The 25,226-nt window shown below is 35.5% G+C and overlaps 5 protein-coding genes across 5 annotated transcripts; 2 read left to right on the top strand and 3 right to left on the bottom strand.

The window, feature by feature from the left end:
• The first annotated feature begins 3,097 nt into the window (after positions 1–3,097).
• Positions 3,098–6,882, top strand: LOC143459677 (uncharacterized). Its single transcript, XM_076956906.1, has 3 exons — positions 3,098–4,139; positions 4,368–4,479; positions 4,596–6,882. The coding sequence occupies exons 1-3, from the start codon at positions 3,211–3,213 to the stop codon at positions 4,974–4,976; spliced, it is 1,422 nt and encodes a 473-aa protein (XP_076813021.1). The 5' UTR covers positions 3,098–3,210; the 3' UTR covers positions 4,977–6,882.
• Positions 6,883–8,015: 1,133 nt separating this feature from the next.
• LOC143459719 (uncharacterized) lies at positions 8,016–9,850 on the top strand. The gene is made up of 3 exons (XM_076956967.1): positions 8,016–8,694; positions 8,908–9,041; positions 9,222–9,850. The coding sequence occupies exons 1-3, from the start codon at positions 8,037–8,039 to the stop codon at positions 9,534–9,536; spliced, it is 1,107 nt and encodes a 368-aa protein (XP_076813082.1). The 5' UTR covers positions 8,016–8,036; the 3' UTR covers positions 9,537–9,850.
• A 1,103-nt stretch (positions 9,851–10,953) lies between these two features.
• Positions 10,954–13,209, bottom strand: LOC143459532 (ribonuclease H2 subunit A-like). Its single transcript, XM_076956736.1, has 6 exons — positions 13,068–13,209; positions 12,553–12,754; positions 12,305–12,443; positions 11,970–12,141; positions 11,806–11,889; positions 10,954–11,638 (listed from the first exon to the last, which is right to left on the bottom strand). The coding sequence occupies exons 1-6, from the start codon at positions 13,207–13,209 to the stop codon at positions 11,460–11,462; spliced, it is 918 nt and encodes a 305-aa protein (XP_076812851.1). The 3' UTR covers positions 10,954–11,459.
• A 66-nt stretch (positions 13,210–13,275) lies between these two features.
• LOC143459531 (heterogeneous nuclear ribonucleoprotein A1-like) lies at positions 13,276–15,085 on the bottom strand. Its single transcript, XM_076956735.1, has one exon. It carries the CDS (start codon positions 14,953–14,955, stop codon positions 13,924–13,926), a length of 1,032 nt encoding a protein of 343 aa, XP_076812850.1. The 5' UTR covers positions 14,956–15,085; the 3' UTR covers positions 13,276–13,923.
• Positions 15,086–18,364: 3,279 nt separating this feature from the next.
• Positions 18,365–24,955, bottom strand: LOC143460203 (traB domain-containing protein-like). Its single transcript, XM_076957628.1, has 8 exons — positions 21,363–24,955; positions 20,595–20,764; positions 20,367–20,507; positions 20,127–20,245; positions 19,890–20,021; positions 19,633–19,802; positions 19,427–19,535; positions 18,365–19,271 (listed from the first exon to the last, which is right to left on the bottom strand). Exons 1-8 carry the CDS (start codon positions 21,652–21,654, stop codon positions 19,127–19,129), a joined length of 1,278 nt encoding a protein of 425 aa, XP_076813743.1. The 5' UTR covers positions 21,655–24,955; the 3' UTR covers positions 18,365–19,126.
• Between the last annotated feature and the right edge of the window lie 271 nt (positions 24,956–25,226).

The following is a 25,226-nucleotide window of genomic DNA, read 5'->3' on the forward strand; positions in this document are numbered from 1 at the left end:
ATCAAATCAAAACAAAACTCATAAAATTGTTGGAAAAAAGAATTCAGGCCATTTTTTTTAATAATTTGCGAACGTCGTTTCGATATATTCTTCGTTTAACATATTGCTGATCTCGTTATTTTTGATTAAACAATTTTCCAAGTTCGTGTCATTTGACCGTTTTGTTAAAATAGCTTTATATCATTAAAAAGGAAAGCGATTTGCTAAAGTAATTTTAAGTTTGCCCCGTGGGATTAAGATGAGATAACTAGAAGACAACCAGCGTTGATGCTACTAAATTGTAAATAAACTGTGGTTAAAAGAAACGTTTCATACCAGCATAAATTAAAATTGTCTATACATATGGCAAATACTGTACATTCCTGTAAAAAGTTTGTTATTGTTTTCCAAGGCTAGAAATATATTAATAAAACTGCTTTTAAATATAAGAATGTCGGCTACAAATTAAAATTGCCTTTGAGGTCAAGTGCATTTCGTCGACCCAAGTTTACTTATTAAATCAAATTTGTGAATTTGATTAATTAAGCCGAAAATCAATGCAAATTGATTTACGTTTTCTTTAAGGTTGACAGATTTAATTCTAAACGTTTTTGGTAGAATAAACGTACAAAATACCACTATCAGCAAAATGGTATTTCACAAGAAGATTATCGATTATACTGTACGAAAATTCAGGCCAAAACAAAACAAAATGGTTTTCGACTAAAAGTTGATGAAAGATTTTTGCTTCAAAATATATTTTTTTGATTAGAAAGTTCCTTATACATTGCAGTACATTTGCATTTTTTTCTATTACAAAAGACATTTTAGAGATTGATTTTTCCTTCTATAATATAAAAGTTATATGGTTTCTACAGTAAGTATAGTGTGCGAATGTAAGTATAACAATTAAGCATAGACTGTGATTTGTTGAGTAATATTATGCTATATGATCTGCGTATGTTTGTGTAAGCTTCGGTTGTACGGCATCATTTTGTCTCTGTGGGAAGAAATGTGGTATATAAGGAAAACTAGTTGTTGTGTTTGTATAAATAAAATCTTGTTTCATTGATTTGCAAACGTCTGTGTATAGTGTGTCGTATCAAATTTATAGTCTTTGTTGACACAACACTGCCAGCCGTGGAAAGCAGGCGAAAGAAAGAGATCAGGAGAAAGAAAATTAACCGAAAATCATCAACGGATAGTCGACGGAAAGTAATTGTATATTTTATGAAAACCTATTTCGTCAGTTGAAAATCAGTTCGGTTATTAGCTTGATGTTATTTGCCAAAAGCCCCTTTTTAACCTGTCAAATTGGTATATATAGGAATATCAGACGTATTTACTTCACTGTAGTTGATTTTCGAAAATTTTTCTTGAAAAGAACAATACAGTCCAGCATGCGATTGGATATCTGCTTACTATATGTCTGTTTATGGTGACAACAAAAATGAAATGAGTTTCAACAAAACCAAGCTACCCATCACAAGCTTTCGATCGCGTCATAAAACATCTTGGCAACAAAGTCCTTATAATTAAGCTTTCGTCAACCAATGATATATATCGGAACAGAAAGTTTAACACGTATATTAAACTAGAGTTAGTTGAGGTTGAGGGTCATAGGTATATGTTTGCCGTATAGGGACAGAAATAACCATCACAGCTCATAAATTCAATGTGCCCCTTGGACATGCTTCAGACATGGTGAATAAATTATGTTTTAAAGTGCACGAAGAAGTGTAAGATAAGTAATGATTATATTTAACCGGCACAGTTGGTTGACATTGGTTCAGCGCAAACAACGAACAAGTAAGAAAAGAGTAACCTAAATGTTCTAAGCTTTAGCGCTTTTACTTCGTAAGCCAACCGTGTGTCCGTGCTGATTTAAATGTGTCATTTTGTTAATGGACGCACGCTTGTGTAACGTAGTTCTGAGAACGCAAAATATCGGCTTTAAATACTGTACATTGATTTTTTTACTTGGCAAAGGACAAGGTTTTTACATTACGCGAATTAAAGCTATTTGCGGAAGGGAATAAAGTTTTGTCCAATCGTCACAAAAGAGTGCACTAGTTTTTTTTTTCAGTTATACCATAATTTTATCCAGCTCGTCGTAAGTGGTGAATTACCATCGACCAACGGGTTTCTTTCTACATGGAGCTATTTTTAGCTAAAACGACTAGATGAAAGCATAACAGAGTAGACAGAGAAATATTCATCACGAGGTTCAAGATGACATTGTGTTTTATGGGGAAAACATCTGCTATAGTTTCAAATATACACGCAAATACAACTGCACACCCTCAAACGTCGTACGCGGTGTTGTCTTACAACCGCACAAAACGTTTAAGGACATGGGAAATACATCGAGGCACCATTTCTTCAAGCAATGATGAAACATGAAGTATTTTGTAGATACAGCTTAGTCGCAATTGAAAGTGGATAAGTACTAGGAGAAAGTTTGCGCAACAATGCCAAAAACACTGTAGCACTCTTGAACCAAATGTAGACTGGTCTTTAGAAAATATACTCGACATTGTAATTATAATAGCAAATTCGACGAAAGGTTGTTTTTGGAAAGGCACGCTGTGGTGTTTGGTAAGGCTAAAGCTGTTTCGAAATAAAAAATAAACGTTGAGGTTGGAAGTGTGTAGTGAAATTACGCCTAAAGAGGTAGTAATTAATATGCCCACAAAGCATAATTTGTGATACAGCTAAATGCTACCGTGAATAATGATGCTTGGAAGTACGTTGGGGTAAATCATACAACGGATTATTTACATTAGACGGGATTTTAATTGGCCTTGTTTCAATTATCTTTACAGTTTGATGAGTATGTTGTTGTCATTTCATCGATCGAATTACGATGAAATGCACTTCAAATGATTTATGAATGCGTGGCTATCTGAAGTTGTATATACGTATTTTACATAGTTTAAATGGCAATTAAATTTATGTTTGCGTAGTTAATTTGTCTAGAAATGTTTTATAAGCAGTTGAAAAATGAGCAAAATATTTTCGTTTTAGAAATTCTTGTGAAACATATTACTTTAACATAGCAGCAAAAGCTTGGTTAATATAGATTGTGTTCTATGTTTAAAATAGCTTTGTTCATTTTTCAGAAAATGGCAAGAACGTTATGCTATAGAGGTAGAAATGAAGAAAGATGTTTAAAATAGAAAAAGAATAACTGTAAGAAACTGCACGAAGCTGCTTTCCAGCTTATTGGTGATGATGGAAATTCTCGAAAATCTACCTGGTATAACAGTAGAGAGATATACGCTGATGGACCGAAGTTACAGTTTTTCCGCGCATGAAACAAAGCAATCTAAAAATCATGCAAATAAAACTGGCACAGGCAGTCACGTAAAATATTCTAGGCCACGGCGTAACTCTGCAAGGAAAGTTAACGTCCCTACTATCCATGAGGAACCAAGGCACGACAGAAATAGGGTAAGGCCGCCCCAACGGCCACAGTCCAGAGGAAAACTAAGTACAAGCTACTTCACAACAAACACGCCTCTGAATGCTAAAATCGAGTTGGAGGTTTTAGGGAAAAGCGCGCAACATATTCCACAGGCTTCTATGAGATTAACCAGTCCAGCACTTGAAATAAAATATCAGGAAAATGAAGACACTTTTCCCAAAGAACCGACTCTTAAGTCAATCTTGAAGAGACCGGGATCTGGAGTAAGCACGAGATCTTCCCGGTCGTTAGGAGTTATGTCCTTGGATTCCGGCATGGCTAAACTAGCCGCTTCGTTGCTACAAAATAAAGCAAAAACGGAAATGGATCTCAAACATTTCTACTCGAGTAAAAAATCGACAAAAGGACAGATGGGTAACCTAGAAAGCCGTACAGAATTTTCTCCTGATCTCCAGAATTTGCCTCATTTGAGAACAACTCCTCGCAAATTACTGAGCCAGGCAGCGAAGGCGGATGAGTATTCCTCGTTGCAAACGGTGTCTCCGTCCAAAAGTGTTACGTTTAAGCTTGAACCAGAAATGCAACCCAAAGAAGTTAGAAGGGAATCGGATGTAACAAAAAGCAAGATGATGAAAAAAGGAGAAGCCAGATGGGGAGTGGCTCTATCCTCTCATCAGGAACGAGTGCGAGAACGTAGCATGATTACAGATCGTTGTAATTTTCGAACAAAAAGGTATTCATCTTGTTCTTAAGTCAGAACGGCTTGTGCCGACGACTAGTTTTTTATGTTTTTTCATGTTTTTAACTGTTTTTAAAAATCACGAACTTTATGTTGAGTGTTAAGTTGTGTAACGTTTAAGTGTTATGTTGAATAACGAAGTTTTAGTTTATGTTCAGCTTTTAGTCATTTATTTTTGTCATAAGGCTTCACTGTAGATTTATAAAGGTAAATTTTTTGTAGCAAAAAGATGGCTCACGATAAGCGTACTGTAAACAACAACACAGAAAAGCAGTCTAACTGTCTTACTCGTGACTTGCAAGAGAAAATGCATACAAAAAAATTGGTTGAAGAAGTGAGTTTGTTTGACGTGATTAACGATAGTTGTTGTGAAAATGAAATTCCAATACTTTTTAAATTCATGAAACTTTAGCTATTTTGTGAAATAACCAAACAATTTCATATTTTTAGCAAAACCATCACCTTGTGGAATATGCTGTCAACGCGTATTCTTCTTCAGCGCTTTTGCGCCCTCGTCCGGATGGTGGTATAACCGGAGTTTCTGGAATACATCTTCTTTCAGACCCGTATCGGCGTTACCTCATGGCTCGGGCAGCAGAACAATCACAGCGATATGCTCTTGAAAGCAAACTGAACAAGAAAGGACCACAGACAGTAAAAATGCATATAAAGGCGAAAGAGCTTGATAGTCAAAGGAATGAATTGAAAAGTTATAGCAGCAAGGCAAACCCGTCCAAAGCAAGCAGTTTGGACAAGCAGTATATGGCGCTCTCAAATCCAAGTTACAAAAATGAAACATCAGTTTTACCTGTTCTCAATTCGGGAAGATAAATCATCTACTGTATATTTGTTACATATAACTATGGGGCCTTAGATTAATTATGATAGAGTGAGGTGTTACGAGTATCACTTATCTTGATATGCAAACGTATACATTTTATGCCCCAGAGATTAATAACCGAATTAACTAATTGTACGTTTTGCCTTCAATGGCTGAACTGAATCATTGCATCTTTTGTGTGAGGCTTCAATTTGAACTGCATGGTGTCTTATAAAATGTAAAGTGATCGGTAATTGCCAACCTTTACTATCATGTTACGAATGAACTATAGAATAAGGAAGCCTAACAATTAACGTCAAACTTTTCCGAACAATTAAAGCAATTTAATCTTTTCATAAATAGTATAGCTTTTAGATTCTTGAGATTTTTGTGTATGCATATAGCATGAAAAGCAATTATGCAGTTTTATAAAAAAAATGTTCTTATGTTCTTTTAATTTGTAAAGAAGCATTAAGTGCTTATACAAAATATAAGATCTGAAACACAGAACAAAACCACAAAACGGTAAAGCATTTATTAATATCAAAATCTACAGAAAATCTTCTACGAAAAAGATACAATGCCACTGTTGTTCAATGATGACATTATTGAATTAAAATTTGTCGAGGTTTCGAGCAAAGCCGATGTCACAAACCACTTGAGTTTATGGTTTGTTTAGAGAGAAAGGCTAAAGTTTTATATAACGTCAAATACAACGGCAAAGCATCCAAAACAACTTCTATTCCATTTTTACAAATCCAAGAGCGAGCAATAAACTCTGTTCTAAAAAAAACATTAAAAAGTATTGCAAAGTGGCAATTAAAAGCACTTTGAAGAGGTAATTAACCGAGTGGGAAACATTCGTATATTAACACTAAAAACCGTTGTACAGTTAGTTTGCGATTTTAAAACACCGATCGCCCAGAAATATATACGACATTGTAATCTTTGTGATGGTAAATTTGGCAAAAACTGCATCTTTTGAAAGGCTCAGTTTCGTTTATAACAAGACTCTATATAGCGTTCCGCTTTCTGCTATAAGCCTGCAACTGATCGATACAACTAACTTGAAATCAGTTTTTAACTTCTAAGTGTCAGTTCGGAAAAGAAAGTCTCTTTACGACTCTTGAGGTATGAGTCAGCCTCATCTTGTTAGTTGTAACTTTAATTGCCGTTAGAAACCGAAGAGCGTCTACGCAACAGTTTAATTTGTTTTGAAACGATACAATAAGGTAAAGAATCAACACTAGCGATTAAGAATTTTGACTCGGTTATTCTGTGGTTTGCTGGCAAATAAGTGAGTTGACTCCGGCGGCGCTTACTCATTAATCTGTCATCGGTAATAAAATCCAATGCAAAATAAAGTAAAGTGTAAAAGGATTTATTTTAGAACAAAGGTGCAGCTTTTACGTAAAATAACTTATACGATATCATGTTAAATATCGTAATTCCCGGATTAAATTTGTCGAGTTTTTCGAGCAAATTCAATGTCACAAACCACTTAAAATTATGCTTTATAGAGAGAAAAGCTGAAGTTTTAAATAACGTCAATACAACTGCAAAGCATTTAAAACAACTTCTATTCTGTTTTATAACTCCAAGAGCGAGCAATGAACTCCGTTATAAAATCGTACCTAAAACGCAATTTCAGGGAGCTATTAATCAAGTCGGAAACAAGTCAATAATGATACCAAAAATATTGTTGGCCTACAGTTCGTCAGCCATTTCGAAAAGCTAGTCGTTCAAAAATATGTACGATATTGTAATCATTGTGATGGTGAATTTGTCCAAAACAGGATGTTTGGAAAAGCTTAGTTTTGTTTATAATGAGATTGTGTAGCGTCTCGCGTCTCAGTTCGGAAAAGAAAGTCTTTTTAAGACTCTTGAGGCGTGAGTCAGCCTCACTTTTTCAGTTGCAGCTAGTTACCAGCAGAATCCGAAAAGCGTATACATAAAAGTTTTGAAATAAAACAATAATGTGATGAATCAAAGCTATAGCGATTAAAAATTTTGACTCTGCTACTCTAACTTTTTTGCATGCAAAATCGTGATTTGATAGCTGTACCACTTACACATTATTCTGCAATGGAAAATAAACTATACATTCCAAGGAAAATCTACGCCCAATAAAGTAAGTAAGATTGACCTTACAAATTACCTTTCGCAGTGTGGTTTTGTAAGACATACTCTGATTCAAAACAGTTTACCGTAATTAAGTTGTCACGACCTCGCTGGTACAATAGTTAATTATAGTTTGCTTGCGAAAAACAATATCAAAGCAACTGAGTTAGTTATGTATATTTTGCAGTATACATACTTGAAGCAGTAAGGCGTAGGTTACGTGCGAAATAAATCGAAGCTCAGGGTATTGATTTTGCAAGCTGTGATGTATAATGGTTGAATCCCCATACTTTAATTGAAAAACCGGAATAATAATCTTAACTGCGTAGGCCTAACAGGAATCCTTAAGATAACTATAACAATTTTTGGCAATGTCTTCAATACTATTACTTCGAATACTAAAATAAATCCTCAAAAATTATCTGAAAACGTTGGAGTTATATCAATAAGTTTTTGTTCTTAACCTATTATCTTTTGCATGGTAGGATTATTCCGGTCTATAGACAGGCCTATGTCGATAGATACGTAAATGATCCTAACGCTTTTGGCACAATGGTACAGGCTATAGAAAACTACGCCGTGCCCTGTGTGGTCGCTGTGAGAGAAACGTGACTACAACATGTCTGAAACAAAAATACCTATGACTTGACTAGGGTAAGAAATTTTATTTACGCAGTTTTTAAAGACCATTTCAAACAATCGGTCCTAAAACAATTGGAAAATATAAAGTGGTTTGAAATGTGTACTGATATTTCAACAATTACAGGCTATTAATTAGGTATAACTGTAGATATAGCGTTAATTAATAACAACGCATAAGAGAAAAAGTTTGTTCTTTTGAGAATAATAGAAATACTTGAAAAGCTTTCTGAAATAGCAGAAGAAAAAAAACAATCTAATGAGTAGAATTAGTAGTTCATGTCCACTCGAAAGAAAGCAAGTTAAAAACCATGCTTCAAAAAATGACACTTGGCCCGGTTTGTCGCAATCCAGAACCATTCCACAAACCCAATAACGATCCTGCCGTCTATGACAATTTACAATGTGACAGAAGTACAGTGCGATTGCCTACACGATCCAAAAAGAATAATCATAACCTTCAAGGCATGAAATTATCTGGTGAACCCAGGATGAAAGGGTATCTAAAAAACGAAGATATTTTTGCTCAAGAACAAGGCCTCAAATCGATTCTGAAGAGCAATGGATTTAGGAGAAGCAGTAGACTTCTCAAGTCATCGGAAGTCAGGTCCGTGAATGGAGGCATATTTCCTCATGCAGTTCCTCTGTTTCTTGACCAGGCACTTACTGAAACCGATCTCAAGAAGGGCCATTTAAATGAAACGTTGAGACAAACGTTTTCTAAAAGTTTCAGCATGGAAGCATACGTAAACGAACCTCAATCTTTGCACATTGAACCTCCTTCCAAGTGTGTGACATTTAATACGGGTCGAGAAAAAAATCAACGAAAAAAATACGAGGGATCCGATAAAACCGGGAGCAAGATGGAAAGGAAAGTTGACGCAAGGTATGAAGTAATTCTTTCCTCTAATCGACAAAGCTCCCAAAAACAAAGGGAAACGAAGGTCACAGGAATTCTAATGCAAGGAGGTAGACTCTTTTTTTGAAATTGTCTAATTGTCTGATGCTAAGTACCTTTTGCGTTATCTTCAATTGAAGGTAACACAATCTTAGAAACAATAAGCGCAAAGTAGTAACAGGTAGAGTTTCAAAAAACTCTAAATATAATTGAAGCTCGCATATGAAGTATAAGTTATAGGTAGGCTAACGTAAATACTTCTATATCCAAGTATTTCTGTTTAGTACGAAAGACGGATAAGGAAGTATTTACGGAAGATAAGAAGCATCATAAGTTGGCCGTAAAAACAAACAAAGAGAAGCTACCAAAGTGCTTGCAGCCTCACTTGTATGAAAAAATAAAAAACTTAAATAGAAAGGTAATTTTCCTAACGCTTCGTGTTAAAGATCTTCTCTTACTACTTATAGGCCTACCGTTCTTCATCTTTCACCCAGTTTCAGGAAGTGCAGTAAAATGCCTATTATAATTTATATTTATCAATACCAATGGAGTAGGTTGAAATGTATTTCATATAAATAAGTCCTGATAATAAATATAGGCTAATCAAAGTGCAGCTCCTTTGCGCTTGTGTGCGGACGGTGATTTTACTGGTGGCTCTGGAATTCGTTCTTCTGGAAAAAAGCGTCGTTGTGAAAAAGCTTGGCTACCAAAAGCGTCGCAGCTAGGTCCTTTGGAAAATGAGCTGAACAAGAAAGAACCACAAACGGGCAAAATATATATACAGGCAAATAAGTTTGATGGTCAAAATAATGATTTAAATATCTTCACGCAACCGCTGATGAAGCGAAGTTTTCCAGATAAAAGCATTTATTTTATCATTTGTGAGCATATATCTTTCAATATTGTCCAGTGAATTTTTAATCCGTTGTTATCACCTGTTTGCGCTCGTCGATATAATTTGGCATTGATCTATTTGCGATTTAATTAACCGCAATGCATATCGCTATTTACCACATATATCAGCTGTAACTTTGAGTGCTAGCCTCGCAATAATGCGGCGTGTGCCTCGCAATAATGTGTTTCGTGTTCGGTACCCAATGGCGTTACCGTTCTGATGCCCTTGGGAGAGACAATAACGATGCTTGCTCTTATTAGGGGAATTGGTGAACAATTGTAAGTTCGGACAACATAACAAAAATCCAAATAAAAAATGTGTGACATTAAGAACTTGCATTAAGGCTAGCTCGGTAACCGTTGTTCGGGCAATGAGGAATCACCACCAGGTTTAAGTCGTGCAAAGGATTTCTCCAATAAATTCGACAAAGATTATAGGCCTACCATACCATCAGCAGTAAGGCCGCATTATGGAATCTTTTTTATTCTGGGCTATTAGCTTACATATATCTAGATACAAACGATTTGCTTTAACTCTTAACTGTGCTGGCTTGAAAAGTCTTGTGTATGTCGTATTCCAACACTGACCGTTCTTAGTAGAATCGTAAATTAATAGCTTACAGCTTACCAGGGCTATTCAAAGTGTGACCCGAATGCTGCCCAGCAAAGTTTCTGCGGATCTTGACCTGTGTCGCAATTAGGGTTGATTTATTTGAATCTAAATGTAAGAAACGGTTGGCGGTAAGTTTGTGACGATTACGTCACGAGTTGTTTTGAGATGTTTGGAATTTAATTTGGAATTCTGTAATTCAGTTGTTTACCAGACTTGAGTTTTCCTTAATGACGTCAGATAAATTTCCTCGATTGAACTAGTGTGCCACATATATATACTGTTGTAATGTTTACGATCTCCCCTTTTACCGTTTCACGTGTTACTGAGCGCGATGTAACATTATTTGCCCAAAGGCAAAAGCCTTTGTGTTATAATAAATAAAATGGGAACTTTATAAGTTAGTAATTTGTATAGACAGAATCAAGCAACTAACAGCATAGTCACGCAATTTGAGAAATGAGAACTCATTCATCGAAGCAGAAGTAAAACAAGTTATCAACTATCTATCGTCCTCACTCATATTCAAACAATTTCCGCCAGCATATGCGGTCTTTATGACAGAGATGTTCGTTGTGTAATACTTCACACAAGTAGTGCACAAGTGAATATAAAATTTGTCATAAGTTCAACCACTAATCAGGTAACCCAGTGTGGACTGTCAAAGAGCGAGAAAACACTTTGAATATAACCAATTTAATAAACCAAGGTTTTTAATCCGATATTTTGAGAGAAGAATACCAAGATGCAAGAATAGCCCATGTACATAAACCTTTGGATATCCCTGGAGATTTAACTTAACTCAATTCGAAGGAACCACGTGGACAACTCCGACATAGTTTATTTCAAAAACATCGCTTGGTTAAATATTTTGGGTGGTTTAGAGATTTTTGGACGGTTCTCAAACCCTTTTAAAAATCGAAAAATAAAGCACTATAACACCCGTGATCCAAAGAGAGTCAGCCATAACGGACAATATCTAATTTTCTATAAACCCTGATCCAACTTTACTTCAGTGGAATGCAGTATCTGTGTTTTCTACATGATTTTTGGTGCATAAAATCTTGTTTTCTTAGATTTCATTCACGATAAATTACCAGCAATTGGACAAATTGTACAATAAGAATGTATTTCCTTTCTGCAGTGCCTATTGAAAAAGTTAGTTATTGTACAAACAAGATTGCTTGCAAGTGGCCACGTGGTATATCAATAAAAAAACAACGGTTAGACTGTTAGAGTAGGAGCTATAAAAAAACTCTGTTCTCAGTGTCGATTACTTGGGATGGCAGCAGAGGTATTATTGTTCTAGAAAGAAATCAACTTTGGTCCTATTCAGAAGGACTCAACTTGAGTGAGTTTATTATTTCTAAAAAAGGCGTGTCTTATCTCCGGAGTCTTCTTGGCTGCAAAAAATGAGGTGATTGCCGGAGTATTGGATGCAGCGTCACCTTCCTCCTCATCATCATCTGGCCATGTAACCTTGACCGCTTCAGTTTCCAGAATTTTGCTTGCTTCAGATGTATAAGGTTGATATTTTTGTGACAAAATGTTACATATGAATTATAATCAAAACTATAACAATGCAGTTGAGCAATCGGTGCATTGCTGCTATGCTAATATAACAATTAGTGCAAGGCATTATTGTAAATTCTGCACACGTCTTTCAAATATTTCTTACCTGTTGACCAGCTGAACCTTACAAAATTAGGAAAACCAAAAATTCTATCCACATTTTTTCTCAGCCAAGTTTTAGTTGCAGGGTCTACACAGTAACAAATTAACTTATCTTATATTTACTTTAAACTTATCGATGTCATAAAAGTGTTCCATTCAAAAACTTACCTGATGGATAACCTGAGCCATAGTTTTTTTCGATATCTGGGCTTTCACTAAACACCCATTCATTTACAACTTTATCACGGCAAACTTTTGCACATATACTTGCAGCACTGACGACTGGATATTTAGCATCAGCTTTCTTCTCCACAGTGACTTTTATTTGAGGAAATATTCTCTGCGACACAATAGAAAGCAAGGCAATTCTATTTTAAATTACCCTTTTACTCGAATATAAATATTAATTTTTGCCACATTATGCCTATAAAAAATGAGATAAAGCATTATTCTTTAGCTAAGTCATTGTGAAAATGTAAAAATAATTTGCTTTAAATAGATACCTGCAGCTTAGCCTGGTAAACGTCTGGTGGTCCCACTGTATCGACATAGATCTCTTTTACATCTACACCTAGTTTTGTAACTGTTTTTACCAAATCGATTGCAGTATCATGTGAAATGGAATTCAAATTATATTTAGACCTGCAACAAAGAACTAGCTGGTGATCTCTAAGAAAAAGTTTGACATACACAAAAAAATTTTCTTGGGCAAAATTGGTAATTGTGTCTTAAATGTTACCCTACTCATTACCTGCTTAACATGGATGTCGACAAATAATTAGGTGAAAGGATATGTATTATCCAGCCAATGAAATCCGATGTTGCTGCATTCAATTTTTCAAACAATGTTTCACGTTGTTCTTCTTTTAGTACTTTTGAATCGTCGCATCCCATATTTGCCAAATCCTCTTTGGAAGATACTGGACAGAAACAAGCTGCATATACCATAGGGCCTGCCAAAATATTTGCCTGCTCAAGTGATGCAATTTCAATTATGTTTTAACACTTTCAAAGCTAGGTATTTCTAAACAGTAATCAACGGAATATCTGCAAATAAAAGAATAATTTATTAATATCATCTGTGTTAATCAATTCCTTGTTTTAGCCCAAGGGCCGATTGTCCAAAACAAAACATTTAAAAGAGATATCTTATTGAAGATAGATATACTATGAAGATTTCTCTTACCTACTGAAGATTAACTTTGGTATCTGTAGTGTAAGCCTACATGTGGTACAATATCTAGTTTCTAGAAACAACAGTCTTACCTAGGACGGGGCCACGCCCAGCTTCATCGATTCCAAGAATGCAGGGCTCACATTTCAGTTTTTCTCCAAATGTTGAATGAAACTTGTAATTTTCATCATTCTTGGACATGTATGCGTCTACCTCCATCTTCAACTTGCGCATATAAATTCACAATACACCACTACAGCATGTACTTAGGATTTATTACAGTCTAGGGTTTTCACAACACTTTCAAAAAACAGTCAGTCATCAAAATAGGATTTTATTAGAAAAGTCAAAGTCAGACTACAATCATAAAATTTACATTGTTAGAAAACAGCTGTCATCACCATGCGAGGCAGACAAAATTTGCGATCTCTCAATGGATTATACTAGACCTATTGAAAAAGTTTGAAAACCTAGACCTGAATCTGCTTGTGCTAATGTGGCAGTGGAAAATACACAATGCTTAATTAAATCTTTGCAGAAGTAATGAGATGTTCTTTGCAGCTTGATGCTTGCCGATGTGTAGTAATGCAGCACCAGATAACTTAAAATTTTACGTTAGTCCACTGAATGCCAGTATCCTAATCACAGAAGGAAACAACACATAGCAACAGCAAGCTAAACATGTTGCTTCACTGTACAAGACAAATATAATAGAGTTTTAAAGTCACACGTCCTGCTTAATGGTATGCAATGAATGCTTGAGTACAGGCATTTGTAACTTGAATGAAGATCCACATACTATATAAGCACGTTTGGCCAAAAATTTAAGTGTATATTGTTTTGGTGTTACCAGCAGCACAATTGACTTATTTTATGAGTGAGTTGCAAACAATCCCTACATAAAATATTGACAAAGTTAGCAATCAAAGTATGCTCACAAGTTGAACTTTAGTATTTTCCACCGCCAGCGTTACTATTGCCATAGTAATGGTGTCCTTGTGAGCCATACCCACCATAACCATCATATTGTCCACTTCCATTGTAATTACTTCCTCCAGATGAGTAACCCCCATATCCTCCACCAGAACCATAACTCCCATAGCCACCTCCAGTATTGTATCCACTACCACCCGCACCACTGCCATATCCACTACCATAAGGACCACTTGATCTTTGTGACTGATAAGGCCTCATTGGTCCACCTCCTCCGCTTGCACCCCCATACCCACCATAACCATCATTGTATCCTCCGCCATAACTACCGTACCCATCCCCATAGTAATCTCCACCTCCACCTCCGCCGCCTCCCATGCGACCTCTGGATCCTCCACGACTTGATCCTCCTCTTGATGATCCACGTGTAGATCCTCTTGAACCCCAACCAGCGCGTGGAGGCTTGCTACTGACTTGTTGCTTTGCCCTTTCCATTTCTTCCCTGGAAAGTGCCTTCTTGACCTCACAGTCAAAACCACATATGTTGTGCATTCGTTTTGCTACCAACTTATCCGTGACATCAAAGTCGTTGAATGTCACAAAACCAAACTTTTTCCTCTGATCAGTTTGTTTATCTCGAGGAATTTCACAAGCAGTAATGGTGCCAAACTGGCCAAAATATTGCCGCAATGTATTTTCATCACACCCCTCTTGTATACCACCAACAAAGATTTTCTTAACTTGAACGTGTGCTCCAGGTTTTGTGGATTCTTCTCTTGAAACTGCTCTTTTCGCATCGATGGTACGGCCGTCGAGAGTGTGTGGTCTCTCTTTCATGCATTCATCAGCTTCTTCTTCTGTTTCAAAAGTAACGAATCCAAAACCTTTTGATCGCCCACTTTGTTGATCTCGGATTACAACACAGTCCGTAATATTTCCATACTTCGCAAAGTACTCCCTCATTCCCTCATCAGTTGTGTCAAGTGAAATTCCACCAAGGAACAGCTTGCGTGATTGTTCCTCTTCATTGCCCGAGCCAAACGGCATTTTCTTGACGTACCAGTAAAATGAATTTAGAAAAATGAATCTTAATCTCTAGTGGAATATATACACTACCTTTGTATCATATGTGTTAACTTGTACTTATATCAATCTAAACCACTGTACACGAAACACTTTATATAAATTCAAATAGTGGAGATTGCACAGTGCAAAGTGGGCAACAGGAAAGTAAAAAGGGTATTTCACACTCAAAAACTTTTCTTAACAAAAATTTTGTTAAGAAAAGTTTGATGAAAAATAAAACATCTTTACTCACCCAGCATTGTCACATACATGTATAACAAAAATAAATAAATTTTTAATAAAAAGGAAATTTCGCAAACATAAATTCGAAAACCTATTATTATTGTTTGTGATCATTGTACTATGGTAAATAATGAAGTAATGTTTTTGTTGCTTGTTGTATGAAAAAAAAATAAAGAAACTAACCATAGGCGTAGTTGCCTAAACTGGAAAGGCTTTTCAACGACACGATTACCCCTGGGGGCCATGCCAGGGGCATAAAACCGGCATCAGGCCCCTTCTCTCCGGCCACTTTGGAGAAAAAACGAGGGAAAAAGCACACGAACGCTTGCAGATCCAGTATGAAAACGGGCTAAAATTTGTTGAATTTTTTGCTATTACTAGATGTATGTTGGGTCGATTTTGAAAATTAAAACATTTGTAACATGGCGAGACATTCCTCTTTCCAACTATGTAATCAATTTTTGTTTAACTACAGCAACAAGCGAGGAAATCGAACATGTAGAAAGCTTACTCGAGTCAGCAAAACAAAACAAAACCAGCAAGTAAGCATTATTGTGACCTCCTAAATTTCAAATCACACACTTTTGTGTGTCACTATCCCCAGTCTGACCGAATATGAGGCGTATAGGCTAAAACTAGGTAGTTGTCAATATGCGATATGTGGGCGAATTCAACTATACCACGATATAGCCTACTTCGAGAAAGCGCGTAACAACAACAATAAGCAATGGAAATAAACTAAGCTAAGGTCATGTTTCAAGATTTAGGTTGGGCATTAAATTTTTAAGTCGCTATTTTGCCGTATGTACAGGTACATTACACGGCCTGTTATTAAAGATGGCGCTTTAGTGGGGACAATGGACAACGTACCAACGATAATACTTTAAACAACGGGAGGTAACAAAGACGCTTTGGAACACAGCGAATGAACATACAATGCGCTGTATGTGGAGCGGGGCAGGCAAAAATAAATACAGTAAAAGGAATCTTTTTAGCAAAGGAAAGATGCCATCCAACGAATGGCTAGAAATCTTGTATTACACACATGTCTACGACACTGACAAACTTCATAGCCCTAAGAACAATGTGGCACAGGTATGTTCTCAACAGGTTAGGATTCATCAATGGAAAGTTTGCAATGTGGGGCTGATAAATCTCATGCGCAGCCACAATCTGATAACAGACTGGAAAGTTTTTTTTAAATTTACTCGTAATCCACGCAACTTCAGGCCTTTTCTAAAAAATTCACGCAAGATAATTGAAATCAACAGTAAATAAGTGCAGTTTAAGTGTGAGTTGAACGTAAATCACGACATGACAGTAGTGGATATATGCTATTTCACACTATATGTGTCTCTGAGTTCATACAATATGATTCGTGCAAAAGTCATTCCTAAAAAAAATCAACACGCAAATTTTTAACTATTATCTGGTGTTGATATCCACACATTTTCGACAAAACCTGTTTTGTAGTCTGTTTAACTGCACCCATTTCATGACCTACCATACCTGACGATGTAAAAAATTTGTTTTCTGGTGAGGAATCCATTGAACAAATTTTCAGGGTGAATGAAAGTATACCTTTTCGGGAGGAATGATGTTTTACAATTTCTTCGTTTTATACAAATTTTGTCATGCCTGTTGATAATCCTCATGTGTGTAGGTGCCACACTTTCCACTATAGGACAACTCAAACGCCAAAGTAGAAAGTGTGGCACTTGGCAGCATAAGAATCATTAACGTGCATGCCAAACTTCTTATCTTCACACTGATGTGTAAAATTCCAGTGTGCACTGCGACTCATGACCCAAACCTGTCCGGTATTAGTGGTAGGCAAGGTAAGACCTTTAACAATAGAATTGGAGAAAAAATTAGTCTCCTTTTTTGGAGACATCGCTTTTCTCCAGATGTGAAATACTGTTTCGGCCAAAAATGTTGCATTTTGCAGTTAATACTATCCTTACCACAAAGTCTTTGGGCTCTCTATGTCAACAGTAAATAGGTGATCCTTAAAAAACGAGATATTGGGGTGCAACAAGCACAGTCTTGAAAAATCAGGTCAAGTACACAAGTGCACAACCACAGGATGGCTTTGTATACTAGACCCCAGCTACTCTAATTGTGACGTCATCTGGTTGTGCAGTTGTATACTAGACCCGAAAAATGTTAAGGATGCTGGGTACAGTTGCCATGCTTTCCACCAGCCTATGGAAAAGTAAGTCCGATTTATAATAATTAAAAAGAAAATTTTGAAGAAAGTCAATGATAAGAATTATTCATTTGGAACACTATCAGCTAGGTAAAGTCTGCTATAGATTTTCGATGGAATAATCGCCCCACTCGTAGGCAGCAACCGGAGTGACTGGTCTGTCTTATTGTCAATCAGTCCATAGGCCTGCAGTCCGCAAATTACCGTCGCTGTTCTGTTTAACGTAACGCCTATGATCTACAGCAAAGTAAACTTTAGAAAAGTGCTGGTTAACCAAAACAAAAGCAATGATTTTCATCAACGTGGGTCGGTAAGATGTCTTAAAACTAACAGGCAGAAAAGTAACAACGATCGAACCAACAAATTAATGGCGGGCCAAAAAGTGAAGCAGCTCTTTCAGATTACTGGATGTAGGTGTTTCCATTAATTTTATTTACTATAACTTACCTTTAAAGTACAACAATGCTCCAAGTTCATTAGCTCATAAAATTATTTTATAAAGTAAATTTTAATATTTTAGGCGTATTATATGTCATTTTTATGTCACAAATAATATTTTATTTTCGGATAAAATTTTTACAATAAGAATTTTAACAAGGTCAAGTATAGAAAAATATATTTGGCAACATGTCCCACGCGGTTTCAGAAAAAAAATCATATATCTTATTTTTTCATTGCTAGTTCAAGTTTTTTCATTCTATTTGTCTAATTTTTTTGGAAATAGTTTACGATATGCGCAAAAATAAAAGGACTAACTTGAACAAAAATAATCTAAGAGATTATAAAACAATAGGCAGCTAGGATAATATGCTAAGCAATAGTTCATTCATATTTGGATCGCTGTACACAAACTACGTTTTATTTGTCATTTTTGTTGCGGTTGGTTATTTGCATAATTTTGGATTTTATTCTCTGTTGCATTGCAATATAACTTTCGTGAACAATAAAATATATATATTGAAAACCATATTAAAATTAAAATCCGCGTATTGCTGTATTTTTGCCAATAATACCCTGAAAGAACGACCGCAAGTTACTGATTAGCGAAACCAGGTAAAATTTTATATGGCACCAGATAACAGAATCACATTTGACAAGAATGCAAAAACGCGCCAAGATTTGTAAACTTTGCTGCAAGGAAACATAATCGCTTTGAACACTAGAGCAATTGCACATGAAAAGTTAACTACCACCAAATAGAAAGAAGAAAAAAAATTTTAATTTGAATACGGATCCAGCGCTAACTTCAAAACATATTAAGTTAAAGCAGAAATATTGGAAAGGAGATATTACCTTAATGAAATAATTACAATATACAAAGCTTGTCGGATAAAAGATTTTTCACAAAAATTTGGTTTAAAATTTTATTGCAACAGTAGAAATTGCAATCCAAAAAAGCCTATCAAACACCAAAAGGTACACAAGCAATTAAAGCTCAAAATACTAACTCTTGCTGGAATGAGAGTAGCGTTGTACACACAGCAATTGACCAAGTGAACGCAACCAATATCAAAAGTATGAATAGAAGGATGCAGTTTTATGAGGAAAAGCAACTTTCCAAGTAAAAACATGTAATGCAAAAATAGCATAAAAATTGCACAGCAATGTTAAATACAAGATTTGGAGTTTCCAAAACAATGGAAAGTACAAACAACATGCTTACGGTGAATAATTCCTTGATTCAACATAATAAAGTCAAAGTTAACTAAAGGAAACCCAAGATGAAGCACGAGTGTCAAAACCTAACCAACGAGATAGTCTGTATGCTCCATATACAGTAGACAACAAGAAAATGGCTCGAAAGGCTATTTTTGTGTATTTTTTAACTCTTGATGGAGGTGGTAACCTAAAACATACAAAATAAAACGAATGCATTATAGACAGATTTAATTTATTTACTATCAAGTATCCAAAAGTACAACAGCCTAAGCACTTGTAGTATTGCCGCTTGGAGTTTTCTGAAACCGAAACAAACTGAAAACAAAATGATAGAATTCTCACCTGAGAATTTCGTCCATTTGTTGTTTCGAAATGTCAGTTGCAAAATGTGACTTGATACCACCAGTGTGACCAATGCCCACCACACCAACAACTACAGGAGGTCGCAAACCTTATATGGTAAGATATATCACAATTATTATAGCCATATAATATAAATGGCAATATGGCACTTTTTCTGTTCTTGTTAAACAAGGCGTTAAACTTACTATTGTCAGGTAGAACTACTGGTTTTTTGGCAGCTTTCTGCAAAGATCCAGTAAGATACAAATCCCTTTCAGTTACAAGAACCTTTGCCATGTGGGGAAATTCAACAATCATTTCACCCATCAGCTGCTCAAACATATCTTGTTCCTTCATACGTTCCACATCTTCAGCACTGCAATGATATTCAGGGGTTGAAAAAACACTCACTAGTAAAGGTTTGCCATGTTAACTTTATATACAAACTTATAGCTGTACAAACCTGATAGGTTTTAATTCTTGCAACATTAAAAATCCAAATTTCAATTTCTGCCATAGTGATAAAGACGCAAGCATCCTCTGCATGGTAATTTCAATAGGTCTGTCTCCCAAGTAAAGACTACATCCAGGCACTCTACAATACAAAATGTAAATCAAACTACCAATCAAATCAAATCAAATCAAATAATCAAAGTTTACAAAATCGAAACTATGAGTTTAAAAATGAAATATCATTTACTTGTTGGCTTCATTGAGTGCTTGACGAAATTCACCTCCTGGTGCCATACCTAATTCTTTAGTTATGTGTGCAGACATTTGAAGCATGATATAGAGCACTAGGCCTGATATCAGTCCCTTCTGTATGATAAAATAAAAGGTTTAATGTAATATGCCTTTCACTTTCCTATACTTGCACCAATGAAATCAAGGTTCATATGTGTTATGACCTAAATCTTTATTTATAACCATGACTTAAAACCTGGTTTATGCATTTTTTAAGCCTATCCATACGGTTTTCATCAGAAATCTCTTTTAGCTGTTCTTCATCAAAAGTCAGGATTTGTGTTCGAGAGTTGCATAATTCAACAACAACAGTGTCTGGCTGGACAGCTGAAATCACCTACAAAACAACAACAGTGCAGTCTGCTGATAATAAAAACAAAGATAATGCTAAAAGACACATAACAAATTTCAAAGGAGTTTTTACCTTTCGAACATCTTCACAGCTTTCTTTACTAAAGTGTGCTGTTCCCACCAAGTACACTTTCTCCCCATTTGAGCCTTCCAACAGTGATACAGTTTTGGGCAACTGCAAATCATCAGTAAGTTGGCGTTTTCTTAACATCTGTCTCACGAAAGCTGCTTGCTTCATGTAATCTAAATTTTTACTGAATTTTATAGATGTTATTCAACAAGAGATGACAGAAAAAGGAAATTGTAAATACTAAGAGTTTTGGTATAAAAGCATCGTTTAAAGTAACTGCAGGTTAAAAAACGAAAACTTCAAAAAAGGTTTGGTTTTTTGATAAATACATTTCTAAAGATTTCTGCAAAATTACAAGACGCAACATTTACAGATTCTTCTGCAATAACAAGTCTAAAAATTGTCTATGATGTCACTTGTTGTGGTTATGACCTGAAATAACCTATAATTGACAAGTTTTATAATGGAGTCCCAATTAACCGATGGACTCTTGGTCTCTGTTAGGCATTTGTATGGTTTAAGTTTGTATCAGCCTAATAAACTATGCATAGGTCAATCAATTTCATAGCAACAGGTAATTTTTAGAAAAAAACTAACCACTAAGTAACATCATTTCTTGCTACCTTTTTATTGATTTGTAGCTAAACAAAGAAAGCAACAGCAAGGTTTAAATAAAGATAAACTTTTCAATTATAATATGTAGTAAGACATGTTTCTAAATATCATGTGACAGCTATTTAAAAGCATATCAGTGTAAGGTTGTGTAGGTACCAATTTCTTCCATGTTGTCTTGATCCTCTTCACTTTCAATGTCTGTCCACTCATCAATTTCATCATCACTTTGAGTTTTGGATGTGGTCTCGTTTGTTTTCGCACCATTACTCTTCTGTGCTACTGGTAATTGATCTAGCATTTTTGAGTTTACTGAGGCATTTTGATTAGGATTTGTTTTATCACGGTTTATTGCATTTTTTACACCATTCTCGTTTCCTTTAAGGTTATTTTGGTTTTCTTCTGATAGGGCATTAGCATCTTCATGAATAACATCACAGGAGTTTTCCATCAATTTTGGAAAAACTTACTTAGAATCAGCTTAAATGTTTTTAAACCACTGTAACACAGCATGCATTAAAGTTTGTGATTCTCAAACAAATTATAAATAGCCTATATATTTTCTGACAAACTAAAGAGTAAATGGGAGTATTTCAATATTTGGGGAAATCAGTTTGTATAGAAACATCACTAGTCTTACTAATACGTTTTTCCATTTTAATAAAAAAGATGAAGGGCTGGTTATATATATTCTAAAATGTGCATGTAAATTCAGCTTGTACAATACAGTATGCAAAATATTTAACTACTTTAAAATAGTGACATTTTTCATGTACATGTGTCACCAGCATGGCGAAGAAGCTAGAGTTAGTCTGACTCTGGACAAACCAATACAGCTGACAAATGTTACAAGAGAGTGAATATTTCACCGAAAGTAGGTCAAGCAGCCCATAGTTAAAAATAGACAGCTAGGTTAAGAGAATTAGTATGCAAAACTTGATTTTATTATATATTCATTTATATTATTTCGGGTTTAATAAAAGTTAAGACCTAGGTTAGAAGGTAGATTTAAGTTAGGCTTAGACTACTATGTCATAACATTTAAGTTAAGTTAACAATAAACTGTGATAAAGAGCTTTGAAAAAGCTAACCAGCAACTCTGTCGAGGTTGTAGCTTACCACCTTATCTTGTGATCATAAAATAAAAATATTTCAAGCAAATCACAAGGAAGGCAAGAGTAACAATGCCAAAGTCAACTACAGTAAACAACATTTCAAGTAACACAATAGAAAGAATTAGTTAAAGCAATTTTTTGCAAAGCCAGACGTACATTAAACATTACCACATATCTCTGTATCACAGGACTGTGAACAAATGTAATTCAGAGGAATGCTCCAAACCAAACACAATTTCTAAGCTTGAAAGGACTGTTGATCTGCAGTCAGAAAATATAGTTCAAGAACAAAAGGTTAAAGCATCATATAAATTATAAACATGCAAATTTTGAAATTGGCAGGTAATTTGCCAAAGAATAAGTTATGTAATTTTCAGAAATAAAAAATTGTTAAAGTATATAATGCTCTACTGGAAAGTTCGAATGCTTCTGCACCAATTTTCTGGTGCAGACTTACCGCTTTGTCCTATGTTCTATGTTAAAAGCATTATGGCTTTACATTTGTTGATGAATTTTTTTGGAGCACTGAAAGCAAACTAAGTAGGGCATACATGCTTAGCACCATAGTCCTATGCATTACAAATTAAATGTAGAATAATAGTTTAGACTTTTGCTCAAAAAATGACTTCAGTTTGAACAGTTAAAACAGTTGTAACGGTCATAATCACATTGAAAAAGTAGGTTATGATGTTTCCAGGGGGTCCTATTATAAATGGTTCTCTCATGAAATATAAAATCATTTATAAATATATTTTACTGCAATGTTTTCTATGGTACGTTGAAAGCTATTGCAACCCCTAGAAAAAAGGCTAATAGACCCCAGGTTGAAAACCACTGGTCTATGGTCATGTGAGTTGTGTTATTTTCAGGTCATATGACATGACATGATAAGGCTACAAACAAAGCCAGAATAACGATGACAGCTTATGATGCCCCCATGTTGGGTGAAATACCGAAAAAGCCTAGACTTGGCCTATCGGCTTGAAAACAAAAAATCAATATAAGTTAAACAATTATAGCCTAAAACTGTAAAACTAAACAGTGTTTAAGATGAAACATGCAACATTGGCCATCTTAACCATCAAGCTCAACTGATGGCTACTCGAGAGTGGAAAGTTTATTTGATGCATCGGGCGCAGAAAGTTGGCTTCGGCACCAACTTTCTGGGTCAGAATTGCTGTTTTACCCTATACTCTATACTATAAATATTATGTTTGCATGACGCAAACTTTGGCATTACATTTATTGACGCACTGAAAGCAAACTTTCCGATAGGGCCATCAAAATTACAAAACACTGTCAAGATGCAACCATAGGGTCTGGTATACAAGTGCACAACCAGATGTTGTCTCAATTTGAGTAGTTGGGGTCTAGAAGACAAAGGCATCCTATGGTTGTGAGCTTGTATAATTTATGCTTATGTTAAATTTATGCAGCCTGTTAGTGTACACATTCGATCATGGGTAGGCTAGTTTGTTTCATTGGTGAGTTAGTAATAACTGTCTGGATATTATCAAGTGGCGAGGGAGTCCAATCCCTACAACGCTAAGGACAAGACACAAAGTAAGAAGAGAAAAGGTGACAAGATGTGATTCCACTAGAGTGAAAAATGTTTAAAATCATCGATGCGTAACAAATAAGCAAATCTGGATTCATTCATTGAGCCATAACGATTGTCTGAATTTCGATTAGAATAGATGAAAATTTATCCAGCCCACATATAGCCAGAGATTGATTGATAAATTTACAGTCCTAGCAGCCATGTTACAGAATGTGTTAGCTACGAAATGCACTGGGGAAAAACAGAATAGATGCACATTTGTGTTAGTGCGTCTGTACACTCAAGATCTTGGCGAATCCTGCCATGAACTACAGACCGGCTTTGTGCAAGTTCCAATTGTCACATATTTTTAATTTTTTATTAATTTTTTGATGTTTTATGTAGTGTTCCCCGAATTTAGAATCGTCCACCATGTCCACTGGTCCTGGTGGAGCAGGAGCAAGTGTCAATGGTGTCTTTAACGCCTTGCCCAAAGCAAGGGCGTTACGACGGTATGGCACCACTCGAATACAGAACACAAGCTACATTTGCTGGGAGGCCAGTATTCACACCACTTGGCTACCGAGCTGACAAAGTAGCCCATGATACAACCAAACAATGAAAATAGGCCTGCTAGTAGTAGGCCTATTTGCAATGTTTACTAATCTTAAAGATTATAAGATTGCTATAGGATAGGAAGCCAGAATTCAGTACATATCACAACTATAGCCTAGGGATGTAGGAATAATACAGAACAATTGACTCTTCTAGAATAACCTAGAATAATTTTTTCCGGATCTATAATTTCGAATCCTATTCTAGAATGGCATAAAAACTATAAAAAATTAAGCACCCGCAGTGCTTTGTTTTGCCTTGCAATAGACTCACAAAATTACTATGGTTCAAGCAAGTTGACAATTGACATGACGCACTGTTTATTTCATGACGATTAACGAACCCAGCGATTAATATTGAAATGTGAAATAAAAATCGACAACAACATCTCCTGCACGTGTCAATGAAAACTTTCAATCATAACATAAAACCGGTTCCTAAAATTCGGAAAAATTACAATAATTGAACTTGAATCTTTTGAGATTCGGATTTTGTTTAGAATTCTTTGTTCAAGAATGTGCATCTCTAATCACAACAGTTCGAAGGGAATTTCCCTGTATGTTCCAAATGCGACTTACACATCCTAAAGTTAGTATAACTTTAAATAATTAATCCTTACTATTCTAGGAAACCGAGTTTGCGGAAACGACTTATTTGCAAAAAGGGTACAACGTTTCTGCAATTAGTTAGGGTCTACATGTTAGTTGATTTTACACTACGATCTGTTTACCCGTTACCGTATTCTAACAAATC

The sequence above is a fragment of the Clavelina lepadiformis genome, chromosome 5 (genome assembly GCF_947623445.1).
Source record: "Clavelina lepadiformis chromosome 5, kaClaLepa1.1, whole genome shotgun sequence".
Lineage (NCBI taxonomy): Eukaryota > Metazoa > Chordata > Ascidiacea > Aplousobranchia > Clavelinidae > Clavelina > Clavelina lepadiformis.